This window comes from Procambarus clarkii, chromosome 76 (assembly GCF_040958095.1).
Source record: "Procambarus clarkii isolate CNS0578487 chromosome 76, FALCON_Pclarkii_2.0, whole genome shotgun sequence".
Classification (NCBI taxonomy): Eukaryota; Metazoa; Arthropoda; class Malacostraca; order Decapoda; family Cambaridae; genus Procambarus; species Procambarus clarkii.
Genome location: NC_091225.1, coordinates 11214434 through 11229984, shown reverse-complemented (window position 1 = coordinate 11229984; position 15551 = coordinate 11214434). Strand labels below are relative to the sequence as shown.

At 49.9% G+C, this 15551-nt stretch overlaps 1 protein-coding gene across 1 annotated transcript in view; it reads right to left on the bottom strand.

The window, feature by feature from the left end:
• Positions 1-15551, bottom strand: part of LOC123771429 (small ribosomal subunit protein mS27) — a 190125-nt gene that overhangs the window by 5637 nt on the left and 168937 nt on the right. Inside the window, exon 8 of the mRNA XM_045763934.2 lies at positions 13505-13695. Coding sequence (XP_045619890.2) covers positions 13505-13695 — 191 coding nt within the window. The remainder of the gene's footprint in view (positions 1-13504; positions 13696-15551) is intronic.

The following is a 15551-nucleotide window of genomic DNA, read 5'->3' as shown; positions in this document are numbered from 1 at the left end:
CCGGTGAGTGTTCCCCAGAGACAAGGGGACAGAGCAACCTTCAAACTTGCAAGAAGCAAGGGAGGACTCAGGGGTCACATCCATCGGACCACGGAGCCCCCGTGGGGTCCCCCAGGGCCCTTAGCCTTGGATACACGCTAAGGGAAGTCCAGGCAGAGCACTGCGAACCGGCGCCCAAGTCTACCAACAAACTTCTGTAGCTGAATCCCCAGGACGTGTACACTCACGGAGACCAAGGCGGGGCGGATCACCAACACAAGGTAGTGGGACAGAGAAGGGGGACTAGGGCAGACCCCCACCAAGGAGAGGAATAAAAAAAAAAAAAAAAAAACCTGCAAGAGGACAACATACCTAGGCGGAACAGAGCCGGCCACTGTTATTGGTGAAAACTAGCTGTGCAGTACCCTGCGCCCCAACCAGCGAAGAAAACTACCCCTACCCAAATACAAACAAGGGCAAGAAAAAAACCAGCTGACCCCTAGAGCAGCCAAGCACAGAGCAGTAAATGGCACAACTGAGGTAGATCCCGAGGTGACTTATGGAAGGTGGCCCTAAGCCCCAAGGGCAGTACTTACAGGGCACGTAGGGAAGGAGACCCTAGGCGCATGCAGCCCGAGTACCGTAGAATATCACTCCTGGCCTATGCACCACCGGAAGGGACAGCTCACATAACAAGGCACAGAACTGTAACAAAACACTGGAGACAGAGGCAAGACCGCACCAGACTCCCATCAGCCAAGAATTGAGGGTTGCCTGCCCCTTCCCCCTCCTGGGGAGGGAAGGGTTGTGCAGACAGCGGCGCGGCAACGTGATGATGTCATGCTCGTTTGCCAATTTTCTTTTGGGGAGTTCTGCTCACTTGTTCAGTCTTCGGTCGCAATAGTTTTACCAGAATAGGGGTTTGTTTTGGGGCGCCTACCTTTCTGGGTGCCTATCCCGGTCAATGGCAGACATAGAATGCTTCCAACAATAAGGGAGGTCTCTATATGCCATTGCTCCTCATGCCTCTCAAGAGGGGGGCCAGGTTCTGGCCCGTGGTCCCCGGCAGGCAAGAACTCCGTGCATTGACTGATGCCAGAAAGTTATACATATCCATTCAGCCTGGATAGCTCCGGGATGCCAACGGGGTTCCCCCCAGAAAATGTATTTTAGACAAACTTTTTTGTGCATTTTTGCATATCAAAATATGCACAAATAAATAGGGAGCCGGTCGGCCGAGCGGACAGCACGCTGGACTTGTGATCCTGTGGTCCTGGGTTCGATCCCAGGCGCCGGCAAGAAACAATGGGCAGAGTTTCTTTCACCCTATGCCCCTGTTACCTAGCAGTAAAATAGGTACCTGGGTGTTAGTCAGCTGTCACGGGCTGCTTCCTGGGGGTGGAGGCCTGGTCGCGGACCGGGCCGCGGGGACACTAAAGCCCCGAAATCATCTCAAGATAACCTCCTCTCATTAGTGCAAATATATAGATGACCCAGGTATAATGCAGTAGTTATGTTCCAGGAAAATGGAGTACTAACAAAAAATGCTAGCTTTGAATGTAATGAAATGCTAATTATTGTGTAAGCCCCAGTGACTCCATAAAGCTATATATATTGAGATGATTCCCATTTCAGTATACAGTGGAACCTCAGTTTACGACTGGCCCCACTTTACAAATTTTTTGGTTTACGCGCTCAATTCCTTTGAAAGTAAGTAATTATCAAAGAAGGCACCAAGACGAAAAAGCTATGTAGCACCATCAAATGTGCGGAATAATCAGAGGGCACTAAATATTACTAGGATGCCAATGTAAAAACAGAAACGCGTAAGGCAAACAATATCAAAAGTATCCGATTCACCAAGAATTCTATCGAGGGACAAGTGACTGTGGGAGACGGTCGGAAAACAAGACACACGCTCGTCATTGAAGTCAGGACATTCAACAAGGATATGCACAACTGTAAGAGGGACAATACAGTTAGGACAATAAGGGGCAGGTTAGCGCTCCATTATTAAGTGTCCGTGAGTTAAGCGCACACGGCCAATATGCAACCTTGCCAGAGCCGTTTCCCACCTCTGGTTACGGTAGTAGGAGGAAGGCCACTGGGACACACTACTCTTAAGAGTACACATTTTGTTATAAGTAACAGAAGATCAACAACCCTGTCAATGGGCAAGGATGGAAGAATGAATAACTGGGTAAAAGTCAGAATAAGGAATACCTTAACGGGAGATGGGACAAGTGCAGATAGCTTCCTTAGCAGCAGCGTCCAAACGCTCGTTTAAAGAGACACCAATATGGCTGGGAACCCTGCAAAACTCAACTGTCTTGAATCTACTGGAGATAAGAAACAGCCAATGTTGAATCTCGACTAACACCGGATGGACAGGATTAAAGGACTCCAGAGCCATAAGGGCACTGCAAGAGTCAACTACAACCACAAAGGAGGATTGACAGCGAGAAAGCAGGCGACGAGGAGCACAGAGTATAGCATAAAGTTCTGCCGTGAAGATTCTAGTCTCCGGAAGCAGGCGACACATATAGGTGTGGTCAGGAAAAACAACAGAGTAGTCTACACCGTCTGCAGACTTAGACCCATCGGTGAAGATGGAAATGGAGCGGGAATATGAAGAAAAGTGTTCAAGGAAAAGGCATTTCAGAACTGTAGGAGGGGTAAAAGCTTTAGTGATGTGGGTCAGTCATTTGCAATATTGAGGAAGGGGGACCCTTCACAGGGGTAGGGACAGGAGCAACACGAGGAGTAATATTAGTAATACTAACCGAAAGAGAATGTTGCAGGCGAGACAACCGGACAGAAAGAGGGAGGTGGTGAAGGGGGAACAAAAACTACAGGAGAGGGAAAAGTCAATGCACGACACAGGCGAGAGTGAGGGTGTTGTAAGGACCGCACAAGGTAGCGAAGACAGTAGCGATCTCGGCGGTCCTGGAAGCCAGGAAGCCGGCGGACTCAGGAAGCCAGTGTCAACGTACAAGTTGAGGGTAGGAGTTGAATGAATGGCACCAGAGCTGAGACTCAACCCAGTATGGTGCAAAGGATCAAGACGGCGAAGAGTAGGAGAAGCAGAGGAGCGAACAGAACAACCATAATCGAGTTTAGACAGTAGGAGAGAGGAATGCAAAGGGAGGAGCGTGCGCCTATTAAAAAAACCAGCGTTGAATGTAATGAAACACCATTTTCTGGGTGAGCCCCGGAGGCTCCCTGGAGCTTATTGGGCTAATGTATGTTATGTTAGCCCCTTAACTGCGTTGCCTCCAAATGTGACACCCCCGCAGTGCGCAGGAAATAAATTCTCTTGAAAAAATTATTTTTTCTTTTTAAAGTGTCAAAAACCCTTCCCTGAGTATGGGTATGTAAAAAAAAATTCGAAATTGTACTTACTTTGGGTGCTATGGGGTCCGGAAGTTGGGGCGTGACGTCATCATTCCCCGTGCGCCCGTGGTGTAAGCTCTCAGAGGCGGTGGGGCGCTCGGGGCGGGGCGCGCGAGTTGCCGCGAATATATTTTTGTTCATTTATTGCGCACATTTCCCAATACATTTTCATTGTTTTTATGTGCCAATCCAATGTATAATGAACACGTACACTGTAATATCGCAGTACAACATCGGTACTGTCCGTAGACACTGTGTTACGTGCATCACAAACAACTTCACTTATCCTACACAATTTCCAATGTATCATGCCAAATAAATTTATATTTACACTTTATATACACACTGTACAGTATCACACACTATATACACACACCATAAACACACTCAGTACTCCGCGAGTGTGTGATATGCTGCGAAACAGCCAACGGGGCAGAGTGGCACCTTGCACTCCACGCACCAGGTGCTGATACATCTTCGTTTCTGTTCTCTGCGGGTAGTGTTCCTGCATACTATACACGCACGTTTACCCTTCTCCCGTGATGCTGTGCCTGGCATATACTCGAGCATATGTACTCCGAAGTTCTCATTACCCCTCAATCTGTCTGGAGCTGCATGTGGCATTGTTGCTTGCACTCCGCGCGGTACAACAGAACCCTCCTTGCCATACTTTACTAGCAGCTGTGACACAACACCAGCACTGAATGTACGTATAGACGGTCTCCTGCCAGATTTTACTAAGTACATATTGAAGCAGTTGAGCACTGCAACATCCATCAGGTGGAAGAAGAACTTTTTAGTCCACTTCACAGACTTGCGCACGCACTCTACTCCACCAAGCATCATGTCACACTTATCGACGAGGCGCATGTTCACGTTATAGTCTATGACACAGTCTGGCTTATACACGGTGTTGCGTGTCTGAAAGTGGACTTTCCCACTGTCCAACATGGCACCGGTGTGAATCGTACTCAGCATATTCACCTCGCGTCTGTCCTTCCACCGCACTGACAGCGTATTGTCACACTTGCGCAGCTGGCACTCGCCCACGGCTATAGCTATACCGAACACTGGCATTTCCTTCCTATGGCTCTTCACAGTGCCACATACGCCGGTGTTGTGGGCAAGGAGGTATCTGGTCAATAAGGGGCTGGTGTAATAGTTGTCGGTGTACAGTACATGCCCCTTGTTCAGCAACGGTTCCATCAGGGTCTTTACAACACTGCCAGAGAACCCGTGTTCATCTTGAGCCGGTATGTCGACGTCTGTACCAGAATATAATATCATGTCCAAGACAATACCAGTCTCACAGTCGCATAGCACAAAAAACTTCAGTCCAAATCGGTGCCGCTTTGATGGAATGTACTGTTTGAATGCCAGTCGCCCCTTGAACAGTACAAGCGACTCGTCAATAACCACATTCTGTCCAGGTACAAAATAATCCCTGAACTTCCCTCTCATGTCACTGAACATCTTCCGTACTTTCCACAGTCTGTCGTGTCTGTCCTCATTTGCATTATTCTCGAAATGCAGGCACCTGAGAATCAAGAGATACCTATCACGCGACATGTACCGGTTGAACACAGGCGATGGAACAAGGCTGTCTTTGCTCCAATATTCCTGGATGACAGCTTTCTCAGAGTGCTTCATCATCATGGTGAGTGCCAGAAACACGTACATTTCGTCAATTGTCGTGTCCTTCCATCGTGTGAGCCGTGAGGCAGGTAAAATGCCTTCGTCTATGAGGCTGTGAGCGAACCTGTTTGTCTCAGTCACAAGATGCGCCATGAATACATTGTCATAATATGCCTGAAAATATTCCATGTGTGCCATATCATCACCAGTATATGGGAATAATGGTGTAACACCAAAATCGCTATCATCAAATGTTGGTATTTGAGGGGCAAATGTGGTGCAATCCTCCCACACAAGTACACCAGGGGGTTTGGTGTTGGCGCCAACACCACGGCCAACACCACCACGAGCACCAAAACTACGGCTACGTCGTCCGCTGCTTCTGCTGGAGCTGCGTGAGGGTATGCTAGGCGCTGAGGCAGATTTACGTACTGTACACCTACCACGAATAAATGATGTTGAGGGGCCACTGTCGTTGTCCACATGCTGTGAGGCACGCTGCCGCCTGCCGCGGCGTGTTGCTGAGGTAGCAAAACCCCGCCTGGTAACACCACCACTGCTCGTACTCGGGTCGTCCACACTACTCGTATCGGAGCCAATGTCACTGAAGCCCGAGAAAGATTCGTCACATGTACTATCACTGAATAAACTACTAGCGTCTGGGGACATACATGATGGTGGTGATGATAACGGTGTTGACCCAGGGCGGCGAGGCAGGCCGGGCGAGGCACGAGTACCCCACACACTCGCCACATCTTCCAATTCTGTCTCTTCCTCACTCGTATCAGATCTCTGAGTTAGGTCTTTATCTGGATCATAGTCCAGGTCATCATCCAGAGCACCGTCATCATACAAAATATCGCGTATTTCCTCCTCAGAGAGTCGTTTTCCATGACCGCGGGTCACCGTGGAGCGGGAGCTCGTAGAGGATGCGTCAGACATGGTTTCTGCCGTGAAACTGAGGCTCCCCACGGCCGCAGGGCATGCTGGGATTTTTTTTTAAGATGGCGGACGATCACTGGGGCCCCCACCCACCCATACCATACCCGCGTCACCGCGCGCCAGTTTTGAATGGAACGTGAAAAATCAAAATACCTGGAGGCGCGTTGCGCAAACCAGACGCGAGCCTGCAGGCGCGTTGCGCAGTTTAAGGGTTAGACTGGAACATTAGCTAAGGAGTTCAGACCTACCAGGGACCAGCGCCAGAACCTGGCCCCTTCAGAGAGGTTTCAGGGAGCAATGGCCCTGGAAAACCCCTTGTGGTTGGGGTTTTCCTTATCTGCCATCGACCGGGGTTAGGCACCCAGAAAGGTAGGCATAACAAAACAAACCCCACATGCTAAAAACTAAAACAAAAACCGAACATAGAGGTAGAAACTCCCTACAATCACAAGGAAAGAAGCAAACAAGCAAACATCACACTTTACTGCCGTGCCGATCGTCCGCGCAGCCCTCCCCGCCCTGGAAGGGGGAGGGGGGAGCCCTGGACCTACCGCGCCGGCTGCCAAGCTCCAGTTCGGAAGCTAAGCTTCAACCAACGCGAAAAAAACGCCGACCGGTGGGAGGGAGGGTTGCCAGGGAGCCTCCGGGGCTCGCCCAGAAAATGGTGTTTCATTACATTCAACGCTGGTTTTCTGTGGGGAGCCCCTACGGCTCCCTGGAGCTTCATACCCAAAGATAAGGAAAAGAAAGGGCTAACCCGGGAGGCAGCCGCCACAAACTCTGCAACGCAAAGCCAAGACAACCGATCGCAAACCTGCGACCCAAGGCAACAAGAACGCCCAAGAGCAGACGCGCATAAGGATGGGCGGCCAAGAACCTGTGCAACAAACAAATCCCTGCGCCCGAAATGAGCCCGAGACGTCACCAACACAGCAGCAAAAGCTGCAAACGTCTGAACAGCACGGGCGCAAAGACAGACCGCAGGCTGGAAGAATAAAAACACTGCGGTGACCTGGGAGACCCGAGCCCTGAAAAAAAGGGAACGAAGGAACCGGATCAACCACAGCGCATCCCCAGACACGGTACGCCGGCAACAGCAAAAAGCACAACCGGACAACACAGGACGCACCCCCCCGGCCAAACCAATCAAGTACCAATACCCAAGAACCCCTCCGGAAAGCAGCCGTCTCGACCGTCGCCAGGACAGAGAAAGGCTGCACACCTATAAAGCTACCACCAGTACCAAAGAGCAGGAAACTGAACCGAAGGGGCTACCACAAACTGAGGGGAAGATAAGAAGGCACCCAGAACAAGGAACAGGATGGCTCAGGCGACGCATGAGCAGGTCGGAGGGGAAACAAAACACGAGAAAATGTATGAAACGTCATACTGTTGCCAAGACGAAGCTCGCAGGTGGGACACCGTCAACAAAGCCACCTGAACACCATAGAGATGATGATACCCGCGTCAAAATACCAGACGCGAAGAGCCAAGGAGAAGGCCGAACCAGTCACGGACAGGACCGATTTGGCCTGCTGAAAGAGGCGGAGCCTCAGGAAAAATGCCCCGGGTACGGACACCTATCCAGCAGCGTCTGAAAAGAAGGCCGGGCCGGCCACCATGGAACCATAAGGACTGTTCTCGTGGGAATGGGCTGCAACCGAGCCAGAATCCGAAGCAACAGCTGGACCGGGAGAAGAGGAACAGGTAACCCCCCACCTCGACCAGTCCTGCCGAAAGCATCCACCGTGAAGTCCTCGCAGGTGGGAAAGGGCGCCACAAAATGGGCGACGCCTTGACCACGATGACCCAAAGACGTCCATGGCCAGGAGTCCATACGCCCGACAGAGCCAACAAAACGAATCGGCGACGACTGGCCAACCCACGAAGAGGAATGAACCGAGACAGCTGTCCGCCAGGACGCAGGACACACCCCGGACACGAACCTCACAGTTAGCCAAACCCCTGTGGTTCCGGCAAGAACCACCAGAGAACAGTCCGAACAGAGCTGAATGGTAGAGTACCTAGTGACCCAAACCCTCCGAAGCGCAAACCAGACAGCCATGAACACCCGAACCGTGCTGTGAGCCCGACGGACAGACAGACTCCATCAACCTCGGCCGATCTGGTGAGCACTGGTCACAAAGCCCCAGCCGAGAGACGACCCGTCCGTGAACACATCGAGCGAAGGCTTGGGGAGGAGCCAAGGCACGGAACCCCGAAAACCCCAAAGAGGAAGGTGGTGACGCAACACCAACACAAGATCCGCAGAGGAACCCAATGAATGCAAGAGGCGGAAGGGGAGTCTCCGCAGGAACCAACAGACGCCGTAGCCAAACCCGACTCCGCGGGCAGACAAGCACGCCGAAGTGCAGACATCCTGCACAACCGCTCAAGCAACCGCTGAGCAACCCGGGACCCCCTCCTGAACAGCCGAAGGCGGGACCACAGCCGCAGTAACACTTCTGGAGGGAAGACAATGAGGGGCCCCAAGAGCCTTAAACAAGGCCCAGGTTCGAACCCGGGACGGAAACAGATGGAAAAACCTCCAGATCACCAGGAAACCAAACCCGGCAATCTGGAAAGAACCATCCCCTGGCGAGCAGACAAGCGGACTGACTGGGAGCCCACACCAGCCAGTCGTCGAGGTAGGCCAGACACCGAATCTCAGACTCAGACAGGGCACTAAGATCCGGTAAAGATGCAAAAAGTAAACGAAGTGCCCAGTACAAAATAGGGAAGGCAATAAAAACAGCAAACCTAAAGCCCCACCACCAACCGTGTTAGTCCCAGAAAAACTGGAGAGGAACATGCCAAGAAGTGACCTGGAGGTCCAGGGCCACCATCCAGGCACCCGGCCCCAACAGAATCCGAACAGGAGACAACAGTCCTCCGAGGAGGGCATAGGATCCAGGGTGCAGACAGAAGTAGTCCAGAAGAACTGCAGACAGGAAAAACTCATGACTGCAAAGAGCAGACGGGAACCCCAGAAGGATGGGGCGGAGCGACCACGCCCCACGCACCCACGAAGAGGAAATGACGAAGCGCAGGGGAAGAAGCCCACCCCGCCAGCTCTGAACCCCCCAAGAGGAGAAGCCGTCCTCCGACGCCAGCAGAGGCCGGAAGATAACCCAAAGCGCCCACCAACAGCGGGACCATGCGAGAGGCAACAGAGCAAGCTGCTTCCCCAGCGCCCAGTCAACAGAGAAGGGAACAGAACCCCTTCCGAAAGAAAAAGTACATGAGGAGAGACTACGGGAATTAAACCACACTTCGCTGGAAGTCGAAGAGTGAGGGAAGACCTGATCACCACATTCAAGATACCCAAGGGAATCGACAGGGTTGATAAGGACAGGCTATGTAACACAAGGGGCTCACGCACTAGGGGACACAGGTGGAAACTGAGTACCCAAAAGAGCCACAGAGATAGATTTTTTTTTTTTTTTTTTGTCAGAATGGTAACGGGAAAGCACTAGGAAGTAATGTGGTGACTCCACACACAAGTAACGAGGCTGACCCCCCATACAATGTCACATGTAGACATGATAAGAGCCCAATAGGCACAGGAACCTATACACCTGTTGATAGACGGTTGAGAGGCGGGACCAAAGAGCCAGAGCTCAACCCCCGCAAGCACAACTAGGTGAGGACATATATTGTAAAAGTACAAGTCGCCGACTAGTGGGCAGAGAGCACCACGCCGGCCAGGCAAAGAAGGCACAAAACTGCATCAAAAGGCCCACCTCGACAGCAAAACCGCAAAGTCCCAGCACAACCACAACATGTGCCAAGACCCAAAAAGATCAGTCTGCAAGCCAGGAAGACCCCGGAACCCCAGAAGGCAGAACCGGGTCACACGAGGAAACAAAGTCCCCTGAACCCACAAAAGGGGGCCCAAGAGGAAGAAACCTCCAGAACGAAACCAAGGAACCCAAAGGAACCCAGGCATCGAACCAGGGGGAGCCCAAACCACCACATTTGCCGGCGGAGAACACCACTGAAAGGCAAAGCACAGCCCCCAGCAGAACCCCCTGGGAAAACGGTCCCAACAGACCGGAAACCGAGGGACAAGGTGTGGGAGCAAGCATACCAGCCAGGAGCACTGAGCCTAAACCCAAAGGCTCAGACCCAAAACAAAAAAATTGGAAAAACCCGGTGTAAAATCAACACCCAAACGTTCCCAGAGGAACAGGCAACGGCAAGAAAACACCAGAAAAACAAAGAAACGACAACAGGAGAACAAAAATCCTGAAAAAAAAATTGAAAACTCACCCGAGACGCTAGCTCGCACACCCAGATGCATGTAAACAAACCGCAACGCCGCCCTGGTGGCCACGCCGTGAAACCGGCAGACGAAAATGGCCGCCAGCAGGGGCTGTGACTGACGCTAAATACACAAAAACACGCCAGCAAATGTGGGAAGCTAGCAGACTGGATGGGCGAAAAACATCGCCCAACAGCAGAAAAACCCTGGCAGGGGCAAAACCGCCCCAGAACTGCTAGCAGGCATCCCCCACAGCCCCGGGAACCAACAACAGAGGCCCTGGGGCAGAGCCGTCCTCCAAGCCCTCCGCCCTTAAAGAAAAGCAAGAGTCCATGGGAAAGGCAACAAGAAAGGGCCGCTGGTAAGACCCAGAAGCCTTGGCAGGAGGCACAGGCTCAAACCTCCGTCCCCAACCCGAACAGGGCAGCCCCCGAAAACCGCCCGAGTCTCTGCCGCAACTAAACCCCGCCCCGACCCCGAAACCCGCAGACGGTCCGGAGCCGGGAACATGGAGGGAAAGGGGCGAACAGCACCTAACCAAACGGGGCAGCCACGGGGCATTCGACCTTACCTTGAGGTTACCTTGAGGTTACCTTGAGGTGCTTCCGGGGCTTAGTGTCCCCGCGGCCCGGTAGTCGACCAGGCCTCCTGGTTGCTGGACTGATCAACCAGTCTGTTGGACGCGGCTGCTCGCAGCCTGACGTATGAGTCACAGCCTGGTTGATCAGGTATCCTTTGGAGGTGCTTATCCAGTTCTCTCTTGAACACTGTGAGGGGTCGAGTGGGAAACCAACCTAGCATGTTGCAGCAACCTAACCAAGCTTGCAACACGGATGCCGCCTGTACTCTGAACAGTAATAACATCAGGAGAGTACTGGAGAACAAGCAGAGAATCACTCGCAAGACTTCGGGTCAAGGTGTCAGTGACCCAACAGGCAGCATGACGGAGGTAAAAATGGCGACTGTTACCCGGAGACAAGGAAGCAGCAACCAACGATCCCGTACAAGACGGGTTGGAACCCGGAAGACACATTCAATGGTCCCCCGAGCCCAGACAGGGGTTTCCAGGGCCCGTAGGGTAACAACTACGGGAAGCCCGGGCAAGGTGTTGCTAACCGGTTAAGAAACCCAAACATAACAAGAGGGTAGATTATAGCACTGAAAACCCCTGAGACGTGTACAATCACGGGGGACTAGCAGAGGGCCGCCAAACACTACCAGTGGAACTATAACCACCTTAGGCAGACCCCCACCAGGCATGAAAAACTAAAAACAAAAGAAAAACCCCGCAAAAGTACACCGTCTCCAGAGGCAACAGAAACCAGCCGCCGCTTAGATGGCAGGCTGTGCAACACCTTGACACCCTAACCAGCACAATACCAATCCCTACCCAAGGCCAAACAAGGGCCCCATGCCCCAGCTGGCCCCAAGGGCGAGGCAAATGCCGAGCAGCAAGAACCTCTACGGGAATGGTTCCCGAACGCCCCAGGGAAGATAACCCTGTTACGCAAGGGCAGTTAGGGAAGTCAGCCACTAAGCACATGCAGCCCCGGCACTGAAGAAGTACTCCAGGCCACCGCACAACACAACACACGGCAGTGAACGCCACACAAGGCAAACACCGCCTAGGAAACTGAGGCCAGAGAAGCGTCAATCCTGGTTGACATTAGTGAACGAACTGGAGCTTGGCAGCCGACCAGGCCTCCTCCAGGAGGAGGGCTCCCCCCTCCCCCTCCCGGGGCGGGGAGGGCTGCGCGGACAATCAGCGCGGCAGTAAAGTGTGATGTTTGCTTGTTTGCTTGTTTCCTTGTGATTGTAGGGAGTTTCTACCTCTATGTTCGGTTTTTGTTTTAGTTTTTACCATGTGGGGTTTGTTTTGTTATGCCTACCTTTCTGGGTGCCTAACCCCGGTCGATGGCAGATAAGGAAAACCCCAACCACAAGGGGTTTTCCAGGGCCATTGCTCCCTGAAACCTCTCTGAAGGGGCCAGGTTCTGGCGCTGGTCCCTGGTAGGTCTGAACTCCTTAGCCAATGTCCCGGTCTAATATAACATACATTAGCCCGATAAGCTCCAGGGAGCCATAGGGGCTCCCCACAGAAAAGAAATAATCTTTCCTGCCTCTACCCAAACGCCATCTTGTTGCATCAGCTCTAATACACAACGTACGCAACATGAACTTGAGTCCTGGCTTTGTTGCTGTTGACTCTTCCCTTTCACAGTATATACTCAAATGCTGTAATCTTTCTAACAAACGTGACCAAACATAAGCTTACCCTTCCATTCATCTTTCTTTCTCTTCCTTTTTCGTTTTCTGTCCATTATTTTCTCTTACGTTCCCGTGCTATCCTCTTCTTATTCCATTACTATCCCCTTCTTATTGGGTGGTTATAAATAAGAGCTGCCTCGTATGGGCCAATAGGCCTTCTGCAGTTACCTTTGTTCTTTTTGCTGTTACTATCCCCTCTACTACACCTTACCTTGCATACCTTTTGCCTTGTTCCTCACCTCTCTCTTGCCTATTTATTGCCTTCAACTCGTTCCCTCATCACAATCGACTTGTGAATGGTCCAGGACAGACCGAAATGTCATCATCCCGTCATTTTCTAGTGTGTGGATTGGTCAACTACGTCATACTAGTTTGCTAGTTTTGTTTGGGGAGTTCTATCCACTCGTTCAGCATTTGGTTGCAATTTTCATCAGAATAGGGGTTTGTTTTGGGACGCCTACCTTTCTGGGTGCCTAACCAGGTCGATGGCAGACATAGAATGCTTCCAACCACACGAGGGTTTCTATAGGCCATTGCTCCCCTTGCCTCTCTAGAAGGGGCCAGGTTCTGGCTCGTGGTCCCCGGTAGGCCGATAAGGACGCCATACACATGACTGATGCCAAAGTCTGACATTAGCATATAAGCCTAGTAAGCTCCGGGGAGCCGTAGGAGACGGCACCACTCCCGTGCCAGGTAAGTCCACTACGGGCTCACCATAGCCCGTGCTACTTGCCCCGCTCCTGTGCCAGGTAAGTTACGGGCTCACCATAGCCCGTGCTACTTGGGACCTGTTCCGAGTAGCTGAATCTATAACAACAACAACGTGGAGCCGTAGGGGCTCCCCACAGAAAAGAGCTGAAAGAATGCCAGAAAGTTTCCACTCAAAGATGTAAATAGCTGGAATTGACTCCAAAATGTGGTGGTGTATACTAAAGCCACTGCAAGTTTAACAACCATATACAGTATGTCAGTATACATTTGTTAATTGAATTAAAATAATACTGTTCCTAATATTTGACTTACTTTTCTTTTTTCTCGGTTAACAGCATTTCTAATTTCTCCTTGTTGTCAAAGAAGAAAATAACCTCCTCCCGGTCAGCCAAGTCTTTCTTCTTCTTCTCTATCTCGGCCAACAGCTGACGCTTCTTGTACTCCTCCATTTGGATTTGGAATTCATTTTCTCTTGTTTTTCCCCAAGAAATGTAGGTATCTTTCTGAATGGTGAAAAGCAGGTGTAAACGACACAAGAGATAATAATTGAAAATGACAAAAGGCCTAATGGCCCATTGTTATAAACAGACTAAGAGCCTCATTCTAAATTTAAATTATATATACTTAAATGGCAAGCACCAGCCAAAATTAACACTTTCGCACTCTTCTAACTCCAATGGTGTCAACTATTTTTTCTCTTGAGTCAGAGTCGATGATGCGAGCAGCGTCCACGTTTTAAAATATTTGTTAAAAATTTAAATTTTATCCTATCAATCTGGGAGTGGTATTAAAATGAGCGCCTTTAGAGTGTGCACAATTTGATACCCAAATGAAAGATGTAACACAAAAATTGATATCAGAACACTGGAAAGATTATAAATACGTTTTTGGTCCAAATTTTAAAATATTTGTTAAAATTCTATTTATTGTGCTATTATTATGGGACTAATTTATAATGCGCACCTTCAGATTGTGAACAATTTGATACCAAAATGAAAGATGTAACACGAAAATTGATGTCAGAACACTGGAGAGATATAGATAATCTTGTGATGATGTGCATCCAAAATTTAAAATATTTTTTAAAATTCCACTTATTGCTCTATTATGATGGAACTAGTTTTAAAATGCGCACCTTTATATTGCGAACAATTTGATACCAAAACGAGCGATGTAACAGGAAAATTGATGTTATCAAACTGAACGAGTATACACATTAGGTTGCGGGTGTTTCAATTGGTGCTCGTTCATAGGTAACTTTAGGCTTTGCTAAGCGGAGTCACGCCAGACTTTTGGACAATATATGCATATACACCTTCAAGGAATTTAATTGCAAACACAATGATACCAAAATGAACGACATAGCACGAGATTTAAAGTGAGAAAACTGACATGGGTATACACATTTCGGTGTCGCCGCATGCTCGACCACACGCTTTCGACCTCGAAAGCAGCAGACATTGCCCCTCTACACAAGGGTGGTAGCAAAGCATTTACAAAGAATTATAGACCAGTTGCACTAACGTTCCACATAATAAAAGTATTTGAGAGAGTGATCAGGAGTCAGGTCACTAGATTCATGGAAACCAATGACCTCCACAACCCAGGCCAACATGGATTTAGAGCAGGAAGATCATGGCTCTCACAGCTACTTGACCACTGACAAAATCACTGAGGCATTAGAAGAAAAACATAATGCAGATGTCGTATACACAGATTTTGCAAAGGCATTCGACAGATGTGACCATGGAGTGATTACACAGAAAATGAGGTCAATGGGTATAACTGGTAAAGTAGGACGCTGGATACTCAATTTCCTGTCGAACAGAACACAAAGAGCAACAGTCAATCAAGTAAAATCGAGTCCGAGCACAGTTAAAAGCTCTGTACCTCAAGGTACAGTCCTTGCACTACTGCTGTTCCTTATTCTCATGTCAGATATAGACAAAAACACAAGTCACAGCTTCGTGTCATCCTTTGCAGATGATACAAAAATCAGCATTAAAATTACCTCTGCTGAAGACATTGATAAACTACAAACAGATATTAACAAAGTTTTCAATTGGGCAGCAGAAAATAATATGATGTTTAACGGTGATAAATTCCAGGTACTCAGATACGGCAAAAATGAGGATCTTAAACATAATACAGGGTACAAAACACAATCAAATCTGCCCCTAGTAGGAAAACACCATGTCAAGGATTTGGGAATAATGATGTCCGACGACCAAACGTTTAGGGAGCATAACCAAGCAAGTATTGCGTCAGCCAGAAAAATGATAGGATGGATTATGAGAACCTTCAAGTCCAGAGATCCCATCACAATGGTTGTACTCTTCAAATCACTTGTGTTGTCCCA